General features: G+C 48.7%; 1 protein-coding gene across 1 annotated transcript; it reads right to left on the bottom strand.

Moving 5' to 3' along the window:
* Positions 3,424 to 22,683, bottom strand: CFAP52 (cilia and flagella associated protein 52). The gene is made up of 14 exons (XM_021414645.1): positions 22,533 to 22,683; positions 21,519 to 21,718; positions 20,714 to 20,850; positions 20,011 to 20,139; positions 18,864 to 18,963; positions 18,300 to 18,413; positions 11,206 to 11,306; positions 10,355 to 10,525; positions 8,909 to 9,057; positions 8,148 to 8,293; positions 5,870 to 6,021; positions 5,141 to 5,243; positions 4,801 to 4,912; positions 3,424 to 4,014 (listed from the first exon to the last, which is right to left on the bottom strand). The coding sequence occupies exons 1-14, from the start codon at positions 22,600 to 22,602 to the stop codon at positions 3,839 to 3,841; spliced, it is 1,860 nt and encodes a 619-aa protein (XP_021270320.1). The 5' UTR covers positions 22,603 to 22,683; the 3' UTR covers positions 3,424 to 3,838.

The raw sequence follows: 22,800 nt of genomic DNA, 5'->3' as shown, positions 1-22,800 counted from the left end.
CCGGCGGTTTTGTGAGCGCGGGCGGCTCCTCCCCCGGCCGGGCTGGACCCGGGGAAGGGACGGGGAAAGCGGCGAGGAGGAGGAGGAGGAGGAGGAGGAGGAGGAGAAGGAGGAGGATGGGGAGGAGCGTGGGGCTCCTGTTGGACCTCACGCAGTTGGCCTCAGCCCATCGGTCAGCCCGTGCGGGGAGGGCTGTACCTGCGTGATCCCCGCCGCCGTGGGCGTGGGTGAGAGGGAAGCACGGAGGGAAAGCGAGGGCGCCGGGAGGGGTGGACGTCAGGGGAAAATTGTCCGAAGGAACGGCGATGCGCTGGCACAGGCTGCCCGGGGAGGGTGCAGTCACCGTCCCTGGAGGTGCTGAGCGAGCTGCAGATGTGGCACTTGCGGACGGCGCGCATCAGGCCGTGCTGGCACGGGGCACGCAGCAGCAGCCCGGGCTGCAGTGCCAGCCCCGCGGGCGGCGAGTGGGGCCCGCAGCGTTGGGGTGTGGAGCCCGCTGCGTTCATCCACCTCTCCCCGGGATCCTGCGTGCTCTGCACTCTGCACCCCGTGCCTCCCTGTGCCGCTCAGATAACTGTTTGTTGGCGCTGCAGTGCGGGGCTGCACCGTGCTTCCCCTCGAAGCGCCTTTGTCAGGAGCTCCCGCTCGCAGACTCACTCTGCTGCTGTGCACACATCAGCCCCGGGACCCTGCCGGGCTGCGTGGGGCTCCGGGCAGCACAAGACAGCTTCCTCCTGTAGAACACACCTCGCTCAGTCTCCTCCGTCTAATTAAATTATAGATAGCAAACTAAGTTATGTAGTGCCCACATGGAAGATGCACGGGCTCTGCCTTTTTGGGAACACGGTCGCAGAGCAGCAGCTGAGGCAGGTGAGGGAGTGCTGCTGTGCCAGGGAGCACCGCGCTGCCCCGTGCTCCATTGGTTCCCAACGTGAAAGCTGAGCAGGGAGCTCCGTGTTGCCCTCGAGCTGCAGTGATGCCTGTGCTTTGCTTGCGGCAGCGTCGCTGTGCTCCGGCAGCGGGGTGCCCACCACGCACCTGCAGGCACCCCGAGGGATCTGCAGATGGGTGAACGCTGAGAGGTTATTTCAGGTGCTGGCGTGCTAAAATCGCACAGAGGAGCTGTCGTGCTGGGGCGGAGCGAGGCAAGGATGGTGAGGGGAGCAGTGCTGCAGGGCCGCAGGCCCACTGCACTGCACTGCACTGCACGGAGGGAACGGCAGAACTGGGGTGGCACAGGGCTCTGACTGCAGCGTCCCGCTGCTGCACGGCTGGAGCCCCGTGCCCACTTTCTCCTGGCCAGCGCTCCTGGCTGAGGGCACCACTCCACAGCGACCTGCTGCTGGAGAGCCAGGCAGCGCTGGGTCTGCTTAACACAACCGTCGCTTTGTTTTCGATGACAACAAGCCATTTCCAAACCCCAGAACGCGTTTCATTTTTGCTGCCGTTCCCCGTGTACCCTCTGCCCCCTGGGACCCCGCTTTCATTCCATTTTAACATGGCAGGGCTCTATCACAACAGAGCGCAGCACGGCTGCGTGCCCACGCGTTGCTGCTGCTCTGCCTTGCCAGCGCTGCTCCTCCTGCGGGGAACGCAGCGGAACAGGGCAGGGATGTCAGCAGCATCTGCGGCGTGTGTGCAAACACAGCTGCTGGCACCGACACCTCTGGGCTTCGCTGATGTGCTGGGAGCAGCTCCCCTCGCCTCCGCCATGTAGCAGCGTGCTCGTGATGGCTCACCCCGAGTGTCAGAGCTCCCCATTGCTCACGGAGCCATCCTACATCACTGCTGATGAAAAACACAACCCGCCTGCCGTCAGGGAAGCGCATCGTGGGGAAATCTGGGACTGCAGCTCGTGTCTTCCCGGCACACCCTGACTGCTGGGGGAGCGGCAGCGGAGCAGGGGAGCTCAGCGCCCGCTCACGCTTGGGCTGGTTTCGGTGGTGAAAGGAAAGAGGTGCAGGGCAGGACTTCTCTGCGGCTCTGTGCTCAACCTGCAAGCTGCCCATTACACAGAGCCTGAGCCTCCTCGCTGCCCGCAGCAAAGAGATGCGGTTCCTCTTGGCGTGTCAGCTCCTGTCTGCCAGAGTCAGCAGATGACGGTGGCCACACAAGCCAGAAGATCCCTTCACCTCATTTTGCACCTCCAAGCAGAGCAGCACCAGGCAGCGCAGGAGCTTTGTCCTCACCCCGCACAGAACAGCATCCTGGCTCCCTGACAGCCACCTGCATTCTCCTCCTGCCCACAAGGGCAGGATTGGTGTGCTCAGATGAGAACGGAATCGCTTTGCTGAAATGAGAGTGACCTGGGGCTGCTGGGGAGCTGGCGTGGCCCGGCCCTGCCTCGCTGTGCTCCCATCGAGCACCAGCATGGGCTGGGGCTGCCACGGCCTGACCCGAGCTGCTCCCGGCTGGGCACAGAGGACAGGGGCTGCTGGGCTGCCTGCCTGGCTCCCACGCACAGCTCTGTTTTCATTCTCCTACACGAGCACAAATGTTTTGCCTGTCCCACATTCCAGCGGTTTGATCCTGCCTTCCAAGCCACACTGAGCGCTGCTGCAGAGCTTGTAAAACCAGCTCGAGTGTTTACAGCTGCATAGCAACCAGCCTTGAATCCAGAGAAAAAGAGGAAGGAACGACTTAATTCCTTTGCTCAAGACTCCATTAATAAGAGCAGAGAGATTTCAAGCAGAAGGAATACGAGCTGCACAGTGTTGGATGGGCAACACATGCACAGATGCCCCCAGAGCTAATGCAGAGGGATGTGCTCTGAGCAGCAAACACTTGTCGTGGCATAGAGGGAATGATGAGCAATCATACCCTTCAATGCCTCTCCCCCACTGCATACCAAAACAGCTAATAAAATCAATCTGGGTATGACAACATCTAAATAAAATATTAGTTAACTAAAACGTCTGTAAGTCTGAATGTTAGGGATCCAACATTTTGCTACAGTTTTCATTTATGACACAACTCCCGCAGGCCATCAGTGCCTGCAAAGGAAATATTTACTCCCCTGGCATCGCTTCACAGACAGGCTGCCTACACTGATCTTCCAGCAAGCTGTATTGTCAGAGCTGTTGGTTATAACACTAGACGTGGTACCAGGTACTCATTCTGGGACAAAACACGTTTTTCATGTGTATTTGGAGCCCATTTGGAAAATGAGGGCAATGACCAGGAATTTGCATGCGTCCAGCTGGCACTGCTAGAAATAGCTGTGCTCTCACTCCTGGAAATCAGGCCTCTGAACAGAGCTTTAAATTGGGCACTGCAAATGAAGAAGGCCCAAAGACCCCGAATTCCTTTGAGAACATTTGTTTAAAGCTTGTCTCAAAAGAGCATCACAGTCAAACACTCGAGTTGGAGCTGAGGGCTTTTTCCTTAATCAGGACCGGACAAATTAAAATGAACACAGAAGACTGAATTTACACAACAAGTTATTCATTAAGGGAAGGGACAGAAAGGGATAGGGAGGAGAGGAGAGAGAGTGCACACAAATGAGCGGCCATAGGAACGAGAGAGGGCTGGGAGGCTGTGGGGGAGGTGGCAGTAACCAAAGAGCAGCGCTGGAACAGCCCAGGGGATTGTCACAAGTGCTGAGTACCCCCACTCCAAACTAAGTGGAATACGAAATTCTCCCTGCAAAGCCTCCCTGCAAAAAAGCAGGCCTGTGTGTTCAGTGCTAGAAAGGATAGTGGAAGGATCCAGTAAATTCACACCGGAGAGTAGAAAAATAGTATCTCCTCCAATAGTAAGAGTGCTTTAAAAACCTCAGCTGTGAGAAGAAAGGACTTTTGGGGCTGACCCAGGAGCCTGGCAGCTCCTGCACCAGCTGCTAGGGACAGCCCGGGTACTTCCAGAGCAGGATGGCCCCGTCCGCACTCACGCTCACGATGTACTTGTTCCCAGGGCAGATCTTGAGACGGGTGATGTTCCCACTGTGGCCCACTCCAATGTGAGTCACCGTCCCCTCGTTGTAGTCCCACATTTTCACCAGATGGTCATCACCACCTGCATGGGGCACGAAGGAAGAACGCACCATTACACAGAGTTGTGCGGCTTTTTGTTCCCAGCTGACAGGCAGAGGATACTTGGGCATTCTTTGATTGAGGAAGGGTGGGAGCTGCTGTCTTGAGCGTTATGGCAAAGCCTACTTCTGTCCAGCTGAAGCAGAGAGCTGGGGGCTGTTAGGCCGCTCAGGCCCTGACCAGCAGCTCTCAATAAGCTCTGGCCAGCAATTGCTGCCCGTGGGGCAGGCCTTCCCAAGGCTCTTCACCTGCACTGGCTGCCAGGTTAACCTAAAGGCCCTGACCCAAAGCCTGCTGGCTTAGCTCAGTATGCACAGTAGCATGGCTCCTCTATGCTAGCGCTAGGCTCCCAGAAGAGATGTCACCATGGTTGGGAACGTGTGAGCCTGAGGCTGGATGGAGCCTGGAGCCATGTGTCCCAGGAAACTAACAGTGCCAGCAGGACACCTGAAAAACAGCAGTCAAATCACTGCAAACACGATGGGAACAAACGAGGAGCAGGGCAAGGTACAACCCTGTACTCCCTTGGGAGCATTCGAACCTTGTCTTCACCTCTAGATTACATCTTGCAAGACTGAACCATAGTATCTTCCAGGTCTGGATCACAGCCTCTTCCTAAGTATTTTTCTGCAGCCATTTGTTTTATTCTGTGTTTTAGCTTGATTAATTTTTTTTTTCTTTCTTACTTTACTGAGACTCTTGTTTCATTGCCTTGCTTTTCTTGGTCTTAATATGGCCTCCTCTTTTCTGGTTTCATCCACCCACTCACCCGTGACAAAGTATGCCCCATCTGACGTGATGTCCATCCCATTGATGGACCCCGACAGCGAGCCTTCCAAATCTCTGATTGCAGAGCCATCATACACTTCCCAGTATCCAATCTAGAGAGCAGACAAGAGAGAAAAGTTCAGTTGTGCATAAACAGAACGAAGATGTCGGCGCTGCCCTACAAACTTCTGTAGAAGTACAGGAGCTTTGTCACGAGCCCCTGCTTCCCCAGGAAAGCTGCCTGCCTGGTCATGGCCTTGTGTGACTATGACCCTTGAAACCCGTAACCAGACGTTGTGTTCTGGAATGATGACCAACAGAACTCCTGTAGTTTTGCTTACCCTCCTGTCTGTCCCACTGGTGATGAGCTGGTACTCCTCAGGATGGTAACATACACATTTGAACAATGTGTTGGCCAGAATCATTTGCTTTCTTGTAAAACGCCTGCAAAACACCCCAAAACAAGAGAAAGCAAAAAGGTCAAAGCCCAAACTTTGGCTGCCTGAACTCTCCCTACTTGTGCCATACATCAGATATCTTCCTACTTGAATATTAACAGGTGTTAGCACGGGTTCAAGGTTTCATGGTACCTGTTAGGGTCATCAGTTCTGTTCCCCACCTTGGCTGTCTCTTTTGATCTGCTGTCACATGAAACAAAGATTTTTAATCCTGAATACTTTCTAGGTGCAATGCAAAAGAAAAAAAAAAAAACTCCACACCACTACTGTGGTCCCTACCACAGTACAGAACAACTAGAGATCTGCAATAGATGGTCAAGAGTCACGCAGCGCTGAAAAACAGAGCTAGCATTGTCTGCTCCATGCTCTTGGCTGAACAGGATCTGATACAGCAGAACAGCTCGGGACCAATCCTTGTCTAACCTTTTCTGAAAAGTTTCCAGTGTTGGAGGTTCCGCCTTTCCTGACTGATTGTTCCTTCTCATAATTTTAATTCTCCAAGGCTCTTTCCCCCCCTCCTTCTCACCACATGGTGTCCCTAATAGGACACTGTGACCCAACACAGACCTACCAGCACGTTAAGTACCTTGCAGTGCTAACCCATCTCCTTACCCAATATCCCAGATGATGCAGGTTCCATCAAGGCTGGCTGTGACACACTCTTTATCGTTCTTCTTGATCTTAATACAAGACACAGCAGATATGTGTTCCTTCAGAACTGCTTCCAGTTTGCGAGTTTTCTCCCCAATTGTCCAGACCCTCACCTGAAAATCAGCAACAAACATCAGCTCTGTACCATCCACTTCTGACTGAGTTCAGGAGAATATAACTCTCCCAGGAGAGCTACAGCTCTCCTAGACTCTGCATTTCTCTTATAACTTGCATGGTAGCTGAATCTCAACAGACTGGTCTCTATTTTCCTAGCTCTAAACAAATGCTTTGGGGAGCCCCACTCACCCACATTTCAGTTTATTCATTTCTCCTTCGAGAATAAGCACCTAATCCATGATGTATTCCCAGCAGTGTTTTAAAGATCAAAGAGCAAGGCTTCTGAAATTGAATTTGAAAAGATACTTGGTACTTGTGGTATGTGTATATATATATGTATACGTATATATGTATATATATGTATGTAATGTTAGTAAGTATATATATATAATGCTAGAAAGTAAATACAAAACAGCTCTTTAAATGATTGATGTGAAATACATGCCTGAAAGCATGTCTTTTCCCAGTGGAGGTAACGGCAGCAATCGTTCCGCTTCGAGGACTTGATCCTTCACACCTTGCATTTACTGTCCCATAAGTGCCAAACTTCGTGATATCAATTTGCTTTTACATTTCACTAAGGTCAAATGCTAGTGCAAATTTAGTATTACACACCGAGATCAAAAGCAGAGGACGTGAACCTTCCATGTTTTCAAGCCTGATGCTAAGTTACCTATGGGATCTGCATGTCCAATTCCTGCTGCCTAAATGATCCGAGCGTTCAGATACCTTAAGCAACCCCGGACGTCAGAGCTTTCAGATGATTGATTTTGACAGAACCATTAGCATTTCGGAGCACTCCTTTGCCTTTTGAATGGATGCTGCCAATGCCCCCCTGCAGTTCTCATTTCTACTTAACCAACCTTCTAGCTTTAATTCTGTCCCAGCTGTCTTTTTCAATTCAGAGAGCAATAACCACAGCCTGTGCCATTCTGTGTGTGCATACAGAATCTAGGTCTTCCATCTCCCGCATCCTCTAGCACTAATCATCCAAGGTACTTCACTGTGCTTTTATTACTGAAGGGTTGAAGTGGCTCATCATCTCTAATGTCTTTATGCAGTGAGACAAGGCAGCGCTGCTGCTACCACTCTCTATCACTCTGCAGGAGAGCTGAGGCACAAGATGATTTAGGAAGATGGTTCTGTGATTAGGATATGTGCCTGGGATTTGCAAGGCCCAAGCTCAGTGCCTCACTCTTCAAGACTTCCTGTGCCATCTTCAGTGCACACTGCACACGACGAGCAGGGCACAGAAACAAAGCGTTAAGAGCGGATAAATCCATCAGGATGCACTTAAACGTCTGGTTCTGAGAGCACACCAGACTGCAGGGAGGAAGTCCAAAGCAAGACACTGGATATGAGCCTTCCAAATCTATTTTAATATATTTTTGAAAAGTGCTTATGTGATTTAAAAGTTAGGAAAAAAAAATAGTATCTCTTTTACAGATTGCAAAAGGCCACAACGAAAGGAAGCGCAGGGAGCAGCCAAAGTACACGGTGTTAATTTTTTACTGCTGGAATAATACTGTTGAAGTGCACAAATGTGATGCCTTCTGAGTTGTATTATTTGTGTTGGAATGTTTTCTTAATTGCGTTGGAAGCCAAGTTATTAGAGTCTTCTATTAACATTACCACCTACATCAGATAATACCAACCCAAAAAAATCAGGAAGTTACCCATAGACAACACAGCCACAGAAAGTGAATGTTGTGCTGTTAGCTGAATGCATGCAGGTCACATTGCACTGGACCAGGGCTTCCAGAGCAATGACAGAAAGCAAATCCGGGCTAGAGCACAGCGAGACACGGGCTTGCAAACAGTGACTAATGCAGATAAGCCAAACGGGGGGAAGAGACAAATGAACAGAAATGATTGAGAGCGTGTTCTACATGAGAATGATTTTTCAAGACTAACATGCCAGAAGAAATCGGGGCATTGTTTCATATGAAACCCTCTGAGAACAAGAGATTTGCTCGTATCAAAGGCTAATACTTTCAAACTCCATCCTCTGCTCCCGTGCGAGCTCAGAATAGCTCCCTTTCTGACGAAGCGGTTACAGACGATTCCCAGGTCCTATGATGAGAGCACAAAGCTGCTCGGGGTTTTTAAAGCCAGAAGTTACCTGCCCCTCGCCTCCTCCGCTGACGATGCGCTTACAGTCAGTTGTGGCAGCGATCGCTGTCACTCCCAGGCTGTGGGCATTGTTAATGACATACATTTCCCGACCACTCTCTGGCATGAAGGCACGGATTTTTCCATCGTTCCAAGCTGATGAACATAAAGAAACAGATTATCCAGGCACAGAGACTTTCCTCGTGCTACTGTTACTTCCCATTACAAATGAACCTTTTTCTTATTAAGTTCCTTTGTACTATGTCATCTCACATGAACTATTAAAATGTAATACCTTTTCTGGTTCTGGCTGTGGGCAAACTGCTTTGGTAATAGCAGAGGGACAGCATTGCTGCTCTAGAACTGCAGTAGCTCCTGCTCAGGCAACTTGCAGGTGGCAATAGGCAGCAAATTTATACCAAAGTTGCTCTGCATACATTATAGATAAACCTGCTCCATCCATCAGGGTTAACGTTTTAGAATTAGGTCTTTTGAGTAAGACACAACGGAGTTCTGAATTGCTGGAAATGACATCCCAAGCAAGGTCTCAGTTTCTCACCTTCCCCATAACCCTGCAACTACAGCGCCAGGATACTGGGCCCTGTGAGCAACATCCACGGACCAGCAGCGAGCCAAGAGGCCTGCGGGCCACAGCAACCACCTGCAACAACTCCCAGCTTACCCCTTTCTTCGTTCTCACGTCCTGATGACGCATTACACCAGGTAACACTCGCAGGCTGGACTCGCCCATGGGCCAGGCCTGCCCGTTACCTGAAATGATGCTCTTGCCATCCCTCATGAAGTCTATGGCGTTGCAGGTCATGTTGGGGATGACGATTCGGAGGAGCTCCCTGTTCTCTGGGGTGTGCCACACTCGAATGTCATCTTTGGAGCAGGTAGCAAACAGGTCGGATGTCCCACTGGGACAGACAGAGAGAAGATCTCATGAGAGGAGAACACAGCTTCTGCATCAGGTCTTAACCCATCCCTTAGAGCTCGGCTGCTGCTGACATTCAGCTGTGATCTCCACAGTAGGGATCACCACGTGAAAGACCTTAATCACAAAGATCTCCCCCCCCCTTGGCACCTCTGTACAGTGAAATTAAAACGGAGCAAAAAGAACTCTTCCTGCTTTAGTGAAGCTGGGACACTGATTTCCCACATGGACTCTCTAAAAAACTTCAAGTGTTGTTTATAATAGAGAGAAAAGTGGGGGTAGAGGTGCTGACTGCCCAGGTTTGACATCAGCAGCCTCACATTGTAAGGATGTCATTTTTTATCTTGCTTACTGGGTGATTCCTATTTAACTTTTGCTGAAGGCAAAAGCCTGTTCATCATTTAGCTGGTATATATGTTTGAATAAAAGAGACCTGCAAGGTTTCAAAGACAGTGGGACTGAATTCTTTGAAATAAGCTCTTAAAATAAGCAACAAACAAAAGCAGACACGTGGGAATGGTTTTATGCCACCACCACCACTTTCTGCAGGATGAGATTAACTCTCTCTGGCACAAAGCAATACATCAGTTATGCATGGAGTCGACCAAACCACATATCCTCTGGATATGGCAGAGAGTGAAATTTAGAGAGTACTGTATGCTTTTGTTCAAAAATCAATGGCAGGACAAATCAGGACAGGGAAACTTGGCCCAGCAGAAGTGCAGCCTCTTTCAGGCCAAGCTCGTGCAGGTGCTTTGCAAAGCAGAACAACATCAGCAATTTAAGTGTTCTGAAATACACCAGAACAGGGAAATCAAGCCCGCATTCCCTGCTCAGTGACTTGTGCTGCTCAAGAGCAGTTAACAAATAAGAAGTTTAAAACGTGCATGCAAAGATGTGAAACTGCAGTCCTTACACTCATCTCTAGACCCTGCCCATCCAAATACCTCTGTGACACAGGTGTGCCAGCTGGCAATATTAGCATCAGATTACCCCAAAGCACAAATGATTTACTCCTTAAATTAGAAGGAAGTGGATTTTTCAGGCTGGTGACAAGAAGGGAGGAGGGCATTTTGCACTTCCCTTGCACGCTTTGTTACACCTTGATGAGATCTGATCATTTGTGCTGTGTCAAGAAGCAACGCAACAGCAGCGTGCCCAAAATCGACATTCTCTTTGGGATCAAGCTGCCATTCTCTGTCTGGGGAGGAAACAACCGAGTCCTGACCTTCCTTGCAGCTCCCTTGCCAGGCCAAAGCATCCCAGCCCATTGTACTCACAAAGGAAACACGATGTCGTGAACAGCTTCACTGTGGCAGGTGGTGATCAGCTCCTCTTTAAATGCAGTGTAGTTAACCCGATAAATCTGGCACGTGTTTGTCCCCACAAAGAACTGGTGACCCTGACCTCTGCGTGTCAGGGAAGTGACACCACCTTGAACTTGAATATTCCTGGTAAGAGAAAGCGGAATTTATTTTTGCTCAAGTGCACTTAAATGTCCCGCAGTGAATAATATTCCCGTTCAGTTCAGATCTTCTGGGAATGGTGAAAATTGTACAAAGCTAAGCTTTTTCTGAGCTGTGTGCTGAAGCTAGCTATTCAAACAATGCAGAATAACTGGCTGCAAGCCTATGTTTCAAATCACCTACTGAAAAGTGAAGCCTGCAGCTACTTCATATGCAGGAAAAAGCCCTGCGAGGGCTCCAGCACTTTAAGACATGCCTGTAAAATTAGTGAGAGCACTTCCTCCAACACTTTTTAAATGGCAAATACGCATCTTCCTCAGGTAGTGTAAGGGAACATGGTTCTACTGACTTCAACAGACCTGTCTCACTTTATGTCAGTCCAGGATCTGACTCCTAATGCCTACGAGGAAAGAGTGGCCCTTTAAAATGAACTGTGAGTAGGGCAATCTTATGCAGAAGCATGCAGAAATTTCCGATTAGCTTCAAATTCATTACGCTGCAAACATAACGTCTAGTTTCAGAACATCTATTTTGTCTGTAGGATTGAAAAAAACCCTGAGATCTACTTGGGTTGTGCCGTTCTGTAGGGATGACTGGTTCTTACAGCACGACCCTTTGGGGAGCCATCATCGCTCCCCTTCTGGTTCCCCCACCTGCAGACTCACTTCATCACTTTGTAGCTTGAGCCTTTACAGAGAGCCACAGTCCCTCCTCCGGTGCCGACTATTACATCTCCTGTCTTCAGCAAAAGCAAAGCCGTGACTCCCTAGGAGAGAGGGGAATTAAAACAACTGGATGGAAGCAGTTGCCAGTGCAGCCAGGTTGAATAACGCAGCGGAGTCTTTGCGATGCTCCCTATGCTGGTGTCCACGTCACTCAAACATGGCTTTGTCAGTACTCCTCAACTGACCTAGGCTAAGAAGTTGTTCTCTGGAGGGAACGGGAAGAAAAGAGTTATTAATTACAGGTATACATGAACATCTACAGTGGGAGTGTTTACGGAGCAGGTAAACAGCATCAACACAAAGTCCTCTGTGCACTTGGGACCATATAGGAACTTACACACCCTTACCTTGCTCCAGCAAGCGATACATTTTGCATCAGTGCCTCCGCTTTGCCTTCCCCTGGTTCTTTATAGATAAAGAACAGAAGGATGAAAACAACAAAAGATGAAACCCAGCCTAAGCAGCCTTTCACACAGCTGCTCATAGGATGCACCCCCTGCACCCCAGGCCCCTCTCGCTGTCTGAAGCATCCCATGCCATCTCCCACGTACCACTAATAAAACACTCCTGTGGCAGAAAGGCTTTGGAAATCAGCCAGCTCATCAACACAGGTTTCTGCTATTTGCTAAGGTGAGTAAACCAACAGGGGGTCAGCCATTAGGAAAAGCAGCAATGCTTTTCCACCAGCTGAAGTACCACGCTGCAGTCAGAAGGAAATCAATCCCCAGCCTGGCCACAATGTTTCCAGCCTCACAAAGTCAGTCTGCTGCTGTTCTGCTCCGCCTCAAGTAGTGCTGATCTTCCATACACAAGACAACAGATCCGCTATTGACCATTTACTGCCAGTTAAAAACTGGCTGCAAAAGGGGTGAGAGCGCTTCCCTGGGGTCAAATCTTGCTGTTCTCACTCAGCAAAACATGCTGGGAGGGAAAGGGGGAAAAAAAAGGAAAGAAAACAAAGGAGTCTTATGCCACAAAAACTTGGGCTGAAAACTAAGTTCTATCACAAAGCAACACGTACAGGATGCAGTCTCACAGTGTCAGGATGTTCGAGCTCATAGAGCCATTCTGTGAACGCAGCTTCTGACCGGGGGGTTTCTTCTGGAACGAGAATCTCAGCACTTAGTATCACCAAAGCAGAAAGAAGTGGATTCTCAAAGAAGAACCACCAGGTAAATCAGAATGATGATGCATTTATACGTCAGGAAGGGATCACTGCCGCGTGCTCCACCTGTGAATTCTGAATGTACACAGGTGCCACAATTTTATGACAAAGTTTGAAACCTAAGCAGTAGCAGCCAGCACTCCTGTTCCCTTCAAACATTAATCTGGCCCAGCCCTGGTGTATTTCAGGATTACACACTTGCAGAGTGTTTAAAAGAGTGAAAGCCAGAAAGTGTCCATTTTCTCTGCAGAAAGGAATGACGCTCTAAGGAACGTGAGGAAGCAATCACGACAGAGAAGAAAACAGAACTGGCATTTGGGCTATCCAGAGGTCGATGCTGTTAGAAAAGATGCTGCAAAAGCTACAGACAAAGTGTGCTGAATGTGGAGAAATTCCTTTGGTTCTGTTACCCAAACAACCAGAAGCAACTGATATTTTTTTTTAAATGCTTGTTTCTATTTTTTGAAGGAAAAAAAAAAAAACAACCACAGCACACACCTATATACAGATAGCTGCCTAAAATAGATTAATTCCTTATCCTCCATAATATCACCAGGACTTTTTGGTTGTTTGGGCACTGTGCAACCTCGGGATCAATTCCACATGGATTTCAAGGAAAAAAAACAAACAAACAGCTGGCCAAAAAAAATGAAAATCTTCATTTATAATTTCCGCTCAGTGCAATTCTTCGTGAGGCTGCCTCCAGCAGCAGCAATCCACTGCCTCCTGCGCTATCACAGCCATCACTGGGGGCCGTGCTCCCCCAGCGCTGCCAGGCAGGGAGCCAGGTTTCATGCAAACATGCTTCGCCTCAGCACAACAACAAAGGGAGTGTCTTTAATTAAAAAGACGATTCCGCCAGCAGAACTGTTTCTGAACAGTGCTTTGCAAAATTTCCAACGCGGCGTCGGCGGGGTTTTACAAACCCCTGTTATTGCAGGGTCTTCGCAGCCACTGTTTTGCAGTGTTTTCTGTTACAGTCTTCCACCTCATACATGTGCCCTGTGGGTTTAGCACTATGGCTGGTGGCAGCCTTGGAAATCACACCTATGCCCCCATAGTTGACCTGATTGCAGCTTTCTGCTTGTTGCTAATAATTTGGGTTTTTACAGCACTGCCAACGCCGCTTTGAGATGCACCAGGCATTCTGTTTGGTTTTTCTAATGTGGGAGGGGAGCAGGTATTACCAAGAAAAAAAGGAACACCTGAAAGCAACCGGGATTCATCGTGAAGCTCTCAAAATCGGAGTTTGATTTCAGCCTGGTTTTAGCAACTGCACTTCTTCCCTGTTCAGGCTGCTCTTGGAATCCACACAAGTACACAGCTCCGGGAGCTGCTCTCGTTATTCACAGAGCCAAGCAGCTCACATTAATGATGCAGCGAGTGCTCTATTTTATAATACTCACAGCCCTTTTGCAGGTGAAATGCAGAGGGTAGCGTAGGTTAAAAATATCGCCATTCATTATTCACCTCTTACAAAAAGAAACCACTGCTTTGAAGTGCGATGATAAATAAAGATACCAGCTCAAACCCAGCCTGCGCGTTCCTCCCTGCGGGGATCCTTGCTCTTTGTCCCATTCTGATCTCTTGCAAAGCTCTCGGGTGCTCTGTGAACTCTTGCAGTGCACCTCGTTTACATGTTTTGTTTACAACGCAGAACATCCAGCTACTGCTGGAAATCCATTTGCAGTCCCACAGCCTGCTCTGGTTACCCTAAAGCTCCTCGAGCCTGCGGTGGGAATACTGGAATACATGGTAAAATTGTCTTTATAGACGTGACAGAAATGCACTTAACTCCACTGAGATGGGAAACAAGTTGCTTCAAACAGCGATGTGCCACTCCTCTTCAAAACAGAAACAGAGACATCTTCAGATCACGCCTAAACAATAAACACGTTCTTACAGATCTAAAGGCAACGTTCCTCTAAGGTCGACCCAAGTTGTTTTCAATAAACACCTCCCCCTCACCCAGGTGGCAGCTGAACTCCTTCTTTAAAGCCATGCTCCTCGTGGGGTCACCACAGGCTCTGGGATGGAGTTTCAGGGTGGACCACGGTCTCGTTGTTCCCCTGGTGACACTGGTTGCAGGGATTGCAGAGATGCAAACGTCCACGTACATGCAGCTTTTCAGGGAGAACTGCCACGAAGCGATGAGGACAGTTGCAAGGGAGGGAGGCAGGGAGCTCTGAATTTTTGGTGCAAGAAGTACTACACGCCACATATAAAGATACGAGTCATCTTGTGGAATGCACACAGCCCTGCAGAAAAAAACCCATCCCTTCTCCTCAGTTCAGCAATACGATGCACTACATTTTGTAAAAACAAGGATGCGTACACTTTTGCTTTGATAAATGCTGTGTTTTCTACTCGAAAAAATACCTGCAAATATATACTTCTGATGCTGAAGGCTGTGCTACAGTTGGAAATTTCTGTCATAAAACATTAGAGCTGACTTGTGTACCGAGAGGGCTTGCTGACAGCGCAGTGACAACGTCTGATTTGCGGGCAGGGATGCGCGCTGGGTGGGTGGAAGGGGGATCACAGTGTGCAGCCAGGAGCTGGAAGTACGAGGGTGGCTCTGAGAGCAGCCAGAGCTAAAAACGCACCAGCACCTTCTCACTGACTGACACAACACTGCTTTGCACTGGGACCCCATGGAATTTCCCATTTGAGATGATGCATTGTAAGAATCACGGAAGAGAGCAGAAAGGAAGCGAGCACGGGAGCACCGGACAGAAGAGCCTATGAACAGCAATGTGCAAACACACACCATCATTGTGAGTAACGCGGCAAAGGAGGAGGCTGGATGGAAATAACAAACAACCCTGCAATGTGAATGCCTTCCTGCCTTCCCCCTGCCAAAACACACAGCGGGATCTCTCACCTAGCTGCCACTGCCTACCACGAACAACACAAAATGTCAGCTGGGTTATTGCCCGATGGCTCAGGTCTCACCCACAGGGCTGGCAGACAGCTGTGACATCCGCTGCGGGCTCTTACCTTCTCCCCAGCATCCTGTCAGCCTCTTGCATGCTGAAAGGTCTTGTTTTTCTTCAGCTTTTCGCTATTAGAAGCAATGCCAGCTGAAGCTAATGATACTCCAAAGCTCTTCTTAATGTGGATGGGGATATGGTCTGGCCTTGAGCCTCTGCTTTTCACTAAGAGGCCCTGGGCTGTCCTTTGACTTCCGAACTGCACAGCCTCCTGCTAATGACCCAAGCTGATCACTTCTTCAGGGATGCTCTCAAAGGTATATCTTCTGTGAGGGTTTGTTTCAAATGCATTCAGCACCTTTCCCTCGCTCCACAAGGCAAGGGAGTTCAGAACGCTGTGTGGCTGCAGCCAGGTGCTCCAGGCTGTACGTGTCATGCTAGTAGACACAGGAGTGAAATCATGCCAGCACTTAAAAAGGGAGGGGATATGCAGTCATCAAGACCTCGGCCAGGACACAGGTACTATGTGGATAGAAAACACTGCAGGATGACTGCTGGAGGATGACTGTAACACCATACTGCACAGGTATACCCACAAGAGCTCTAATGCACATTAGAAATCATAAGTATGATGAATATTTATCAGGAAAACAAAATGCATATGTTCTTGTCATTTAACACACACACAGATTTAAACTACTTACATTCCTACAATGCAAGTGGGAAAACCAAGTGTGATGACTTCTCCAAGCTTCTGGAACAGATAGATTAACATTGAGTGTATTTAAAGACCTCACTGGCTCCAAGCAATCCCAGAGAGGTGGGCGTGCACTAGTACTGCAAGAAGCACTACATTGTGACTGGGTACGTATGGGGCTCACATGTATGGGAGGCCTGGAAAAGCGAGTCCAGAACAGCTTTTTATTTGGGAACTAGTGATTTTTTTTCCTCAAAGTTTGTGTCAGACTCAGGCTTGCTCTCAAACAAGGTCTGCTTCTTTCTAGGACAATTTCCCCATGGCATCTCTAGCAGTACATTCAGCACTTCCATCTCTATTGCTTCCCTCACTGCTCACTGATTTTCATGGTTCCTAACAGAATCATAAAACACATTCAACCCTATGCAAGAAAATGTTTCAGGAAAGCGTCTGAATTCCTTCGGTATCATCCCCTCCATCAAAAAGCCACAAACAGAACAACAAATAAAGAGAAATCAAGAGCAAATGTTCTAGCTGTTGCCAATTGTTTCTCATTACAACTCGCGGCCAACAAAAAGCCAGAAGCTCCTCCTGCAGAATGCATTCCTGTCTGTGGATCATTACACAGAGATCTGCACGTCCCAACTGCGGGCAAACAAAGAAACTTTGTTAAAGGAACCTTGAGGTCAGGAGGCTGAGTGCTCAGAAGTCAAAAAGCAATAGAACCAACGTACGCTGCACAATCTCTTTTGATTTTTTTTTTCCAATTGTGCATAAGCACTACAATAAACTCTTTAATTACATTGTCTACAGTACTATTTTCAGTAAGATCTCTGCCTCGTCAGTGGGGAAGCTGAAGCTGCTGCAGAGATCAGTCACGAGGGGTATAATGTAATAACGTGCGATGGGAGAACACAGATAATAGTAATGAGCAAAGAAAGAGCACAGACCAAGTTTTAACTGAGAAACCTTAACGTGGTCCAGAAGAACTGAATTCTAGATCGCAGCCTCTGCCAGAACTCTTTGCGACGCTGAGCAAGTCATTTAAATGGATTCTTCCAAGCAGAACCTCATTGTGTATTCCACAGGTGCCAACTCAGACTCTGGGGACCGACTTTCAGAAGTGCAGAACACTGAAATCTGTGAATAACGTCAACTGGAGCCCTGCCTGCAAGCATGGAAAGCTGCGTAATGTCAAGTACTGTGGGAAAAGGGTAAAGGCCAAACCTCTCGAAACAGGAGCCAAAAATAAGCAATTTTTACACTTTAATTTCTGAGTGCTTTAGTGCAAGAGCAGCGCCACAGAAATCCCAGCAAAGCCTTGGGACCCACCAAACCCACCTATTCAAACCGAGTTGTGATGTCAGCACTCGGTACAGCAAGCCTGGTGCAGATTAGCCTCACTGCTTTAAATGAAGTATTGGATACTTGGCTATTAACTAATTGTCACAACAGAGAAAAGCCCTCAGAGAGGACCCACACACCAGGTGGGGCTGGGAGGAACCCCAGGAGCTCGTCCAGCCCAGCCCCCCCTGCCCAAAGCAGGGTCAACGAGAGCACCAAGAGCTAAAAAGCTACAGAAGAACTTCTGCCCTGTCAATCCTTACACAGGTCACTGACAGACCTGGAGCACAGCTCTGCCATGCAGATTTCCAGCTCTGAAGTTAGTGGGGGTGACTGAAACCAAGCTGTATCACCAGGCTCAACAAAAAGAGACACGCTTTATTTGTGAACTTTCACCATGTTTTCAATACAAAGAAGCACGCTGCCTCTTTCAGTTGTGCTGGTAACTGTTCACGAGGCCCTGCTGTAAATAACATGGCTGCAAAAATTACCCCGTGTACCCAGGTGCTGCTTTTCAGTGGAATCCATTCTTGACCCACTCTAACCTGCAGGCAATTCTGCTGGCACAGCTATGATCTCAGGACTCTCTGGTTGCACTACAGGAACCACACAAGCAGGGCATAGGCTATTCTTCTCTCCCCTCAGCCTTTCTCTCTTTGGTTTGCCTTTACTCTGGTCCTTGCTCCTCTCCAGTTGTGCTCCCATTCTGATTTTTTCACTGGCTCACAGTGCTCTCTTCACCTGAATAGCCACTGTGTGGCACACACCCACACTGACTCAGGAGGTGAGCTTGTGCACCAGCTTTCTAACACCTCTCCTGGAGGCTGTCCTAGTTTCAGTCACTACTAAAGAGGAGGATACGGAAAAAGATTCAAGTGACAGAGCTTCTACTCACCAACGAAAACTTCTTTGGAGGCCCAAAATCGATCATCAGCTTGTTGTTCGTGTTCACTTTCAGGACATCACCAGTTGATGTGCCAACATAAAAATAATTATCGTCATCTGCTATCTGTAAGAAAGAGTGAAAAAAGAGATTGTGGTCCAGATACTGAGGCTCTTGTCCCAAGCCTAGCAGTGTGCTGCATAAATAGCTTTATTTCAGCGTGTTGCCAGGATTTACCCTGAGGGCACACAGCCAGTGCATTCACATCAACACGCACAAGGATCTGTAACGCTGCTCTGTGTAAAACGTTCTCCAACCAAATGCTCTGAAGCAGAAGTTGAGCTCTCTTGAGCCTCTGACTAAAATACATGCTGCTGCTTTTCAGAAGCATTCAAAACACTTTTCCCAGGATAAAGAAACTGTGGAAGACCATCTGCCATGAGCCAACGTTTAGCAACTCCAGTGCCATCATGGAGTTATAATTAGCATTTTTAGCATCACTATAAAAGCTCATAGTCTTTCTCTACTCTACGGGGAGCTGCTTAGTTCAGCCAAATCATTTTGGCTGATGCTCACCTTAAGGCTTGTGATCACTCTTTTCAGTTGCCCCACCCGGCACTCAGTTGGTCGGAGTTTTCTGTTTGGTAGATCCAATTCCCACACTCGAATGGTCTCACTGCAGGAAAGCATAGAGGAAAACCAAACCCATGTACGTAATTGATCCCAGAAATATCTCAGCTCATTCATCGTTAGGAGAATGAAACAATCTTCAAAAGGTTATATCATTCTGAAATTTTGATAAGGAGAAATAAAGAACAATACCAGAGAGGCCAGAAGCAATCCTTTGTCTTTTCTGCTGTCTTTTATGGTAACATTTTTTTCCAGATAAGTCAAAAATCTTAAAGGCTCAGCAAAAATTCGTACTAGAATGATGGAGGAGGCGTGTAACAACCTGGATATTAATTCCCCAGAGACATGCACCGTGGGAATCCTGCTTCTTAGAACAGGAAATGAGCAGCACCAGACACTTTCAACTATTTTCTAGCACAGTGTGACTGACAACTAAGAACCAATATAGTATCTTAACACACAGTCACCCTTATATTTCAGAAAGTGTTAAATCTGCAAAGACCAGCACTTATAAGTGCAGCTGCAGCCAAGGGCATCTCCGCCTTTCCCTGATTGAAAGGGAGCTGCAGGACCTTGGCAAGTTTAAAAGTCAGGCTGGATACATGGGAGCTGTCTCAAATCCATGGGAAGTGCGATTTTTGTATCTACTTTCGTTACAAGCCAGTGACCAATTGTACATTACACCTGCTGAGGACAGAAGAAGATCCAATAATCTGCAAGATATCATTCTTCTTACATTAATAAGGCATTGTCCCAAGCTGTTCACTGACTGCTTGTCTTGGGTAAACACTGGGAACTAAATATTTTAAGGACTGCAGAGGGAATGCTGAACACAAAATCCTGCTACAAAGGACAGAAATTAAGGATGCTGGTCTGTGTGTGCTGCTCTGAAAGCATCCTTAAGTGTAGAACAAGGAAAAATGCTTTAAAGAGACAAGCTGCTGGATATTCACGAGTCCACTGAGATGAGAAGAAAAAAAGCATGAGCACACTGATGCTCAACTTTCCTCCTGTTTGAGTAAAGGCTCTGAAAAAGGAGATGGGTCTGTGGGTTTTTTCCTCATAGGGGTTCTTGTAGTAGGTAAAGCCTTACGTTCCAGCAGTAACAAACATCTCGTCTCTGCATGCGGAGCACACCACGATGGTCACGTTGCCCGCGTTCCGAGCCGAGGCAGGGCTCCCACAGACAGCCTCTCTTTTTGAGACATTCCACACAACCACGCTGCAGAGGAAGGAAGGGCTTTAAAATACTTTGCTTTTTAATGGTACTTAAAAACTTACTAGAAAAAAAAAAAAAATCTTTTCTTCCTGCCGTCCGTTCCCAAGAGGAGAAGCACTAAGGGATGTTTTCCTGCAGTTTGTTCCCAAAAGATGAGCACTAAAAGTCACCTTGTAGACAGTTTATCCAAGAAAAGCCTTAACACAAATACATGGAATCGCAGCTTACATCTCCTGTTAAGGAGGTGGGGATGTGGAGTTGATGTATTCCTCCTCCTGAGCAAGAGTCGAATCATATCTCACCTAGAATCTAATTTAAAATAGCCTTTGTTTCCACTTCTAAATCTTCAGGACTGTACGTTAAGCCAGCTAACAGTGCAGCTGACATGCTATTTGTGGGTGACAAAGGCAGCTTCAGAATTAGCTGCTGCCCTCATCTTTCCCTGCCCTACACGCTGGTGTGCCAACCCAGCTTCCATCAGACAGAATGGGATGCTCTAAAGAGATGTCATCAGAGCACGCGCTTCAGTGCCCTGCAACTTGGCAGGAATCATGCCCCAAGAAGGGGAAACCGTTACCTGCCATCGTCCCGGCCTCCCAGTGACACGAGATAAAGGTCGTTCGGAGAGAATGCCAGCCCTTCAATTTTACCCTTATGAAGTGACAGCCGAGCAAGCAACTCCTTCTTTGGAAAATCCCACAGAATGATGTCTGCCTGCAGTCCAAAGCAGAAGTCAAAGCCAGAGCATTAGCTGTGACACGCTGAAGCACTGTGATAGGAATTTCTTAGAAGCAGCTCAGCAGAAGGCTGGTTTATTTCAGCCCAGTGTACTGCAATATAGATATGCTTCACATTAGATGCTGCACGAAGTATTACTCCAGTTACTGGTTCAGAAGCTCTGATTCATTTCAGAATCAAAGTTTACTATGCAACACCAATTTTGGAAGAGTATTTGGCTGAGATTTTAAAATGCTGAAAACACGAGTAACAGATTCCTTCCCACTGCCTGAGGCTCTTTTCAAATAAGCATTAACAAATTAAACCATTAACAACTTTCAGTGTGACAGTATTCACTGATTAATATCTAATGGGATTTAGGCTGCCACATGTCCACAACACTTTCGATAAAAAGGACTGGGACTAAGAAATGCCTCAATCTAGTTACCCTGATCCTGGGGAGTGTGCTTAGTGCTATGCCAAAATATAAAGGGACACCCAACGACAGAGCAGCCGCTATCCCTCATTCTTTGCAATGTCCTCCCATTACAGACATTTGTTTTCCAACAAAATTAAAAACGAGTAATAAGTACGCTTGTCTGCTTGGCAAGCCAGCTCCATGTTTTTGGTCAATGTAACGTGGTTAAACATTGAGCATTATCCACCTTGAAGCCCATGAAGGTGACTTGCCCAGAGGCAACATAGTTCCCGCTGCTTGACACGACGACACAGGAGACGTTGTTGGTGTGGCCGTGCAAGAAGGTTTGCTTCTTGCTGGCCAGGTCCTGGATAACCACGGTGCATCCCAGCGGGTAGAGAAGGTGCTTCTTGTCGGGGTGACAGATCAGGCCGCACGGGATATGACCTACCGGAGGGAGGAAGCACGAAGATATCAGCCCCCTGGGGCTGCAGGCAAGTTCAACACCTCCGTGCGGGCAGACTTCCTGGTCACACTTCCCAAGACAAACTCTTATTCCTCAGGATTTACTTTGCAATGAAGGCAAAACCGAGAGGCGCCCAGCTCCCACCCAAAGCAGCACAAACCCATATACAACTGAAGGGTGCCCTTTACAGAGGTTGGACTGTGCTTCCTACTGCTACCAGGAGACCCTCCCAGCCCTGAGGACTGAGCCCTCCGTCACAGCAGATCCTGCAGGAGCGGCTGCTGATTTAGGAAGGCCACATCAACAGTTCGCGCTGACCCAAAACAGCTGCAAATCTGCCAAGAAGTTGGGCGGCTGCAAAGCCTGACCCCACTGCCAAGCCACAGGGCTGCTCATGGCTGCGCTTTGTGCAAGAGGATTTGGTTTTATTTTGAAATGAAGCTCCTCTCATTCCAGTAAGCTGGGCAATTAGACATACGTAAGCAGTGAATCCCTCTATTCAGCCTGAATTGCTTGCTCTGAAGCCCGTATCCCTTCTCCCAGAGCTCCTGCCCCAGTCAGGGACACGGTGCACACAGCTCTGCTCCTGGCCAGGCACCCACACAGCCACTGCCTCAGGCCTGCCCCCCAAACCTGCCCCCCAAACCTGCCCCACCGAGCCCCGTGGCCCCCAGGTGCCCCACAGGCCCTCCACCTGACCCCACGGTGCCTCATTTCCCCCTCCAACTGCCCCAAGGTACTCCACATACTCCCTCTCCTAGCTGCCCCCACAACCCTTCCGGGTAATGCCGGTACCGTTGAAGCCGATGGCCGCCCGCAGCTCCAACCTCCCCGCCTCCTGCCCCTCCGGCGTCGCCGTCGCCATCGCCACCGCTTCACGATGGAGTCGCGGGCGCCATGGCAACGGCGCCTGCGCGCTGCGCCCGGCCGGCAGGGGGCGCTGTGCTGCGGGGCCGCGAGCGGGGCCCGTACCCGGGGCAGGGCCGGTACCCGGGGCAGGGCCGGGCCGCAGGGCAGTACTAGGCCCCAGGGCAGGTGGTGACCAGGCCCCGAGGAAAGATCT

Source organism: Numida meleagris, chromosome 17 (genome assembly GCF_002078875.1).
Source record: "Numida meleagris isolate 19003 breed g44 Domestic line chromosome 17, NumMel1.0, whole genome shotgun sequence".
Taxonomy (NCBI): Eukaryota; Metazoa; Chordata; class Aves; order Galliformes; family Numididae; genus Numida; species Numida meleagris.
The sequence above is the reverse complement of the archived record's forward strand: the minus strand, read 5'-3'. Positions and strand labels throughout refer to the sequence as shown.

Bases quoted from the DNA above. Each gene is read 5' to 3' on its own strand.
- CFAP52 (XM_021414645.1), bottom strand. From the start codon at position 22,602: ATGGCGACGGCGACGCCGGAGGGGCAGGAGGCGGGGAGGTTGGAGCTG. The intron at 21,719-22,532 runs GTACCGGCATTA...TCCCTCCGGTAG, and splicing joins GGCGGCCATCGGCTTCAACG to GTCATATCCCGTGCGGCCTG. The intron at 5,244-5,869 runs GTAAGGAGATGG...GGTGTTTTGCAG, and splicing joins TGCATCATCTGGGATATTGG to GCGTTTTACAAGAAAGCAAA.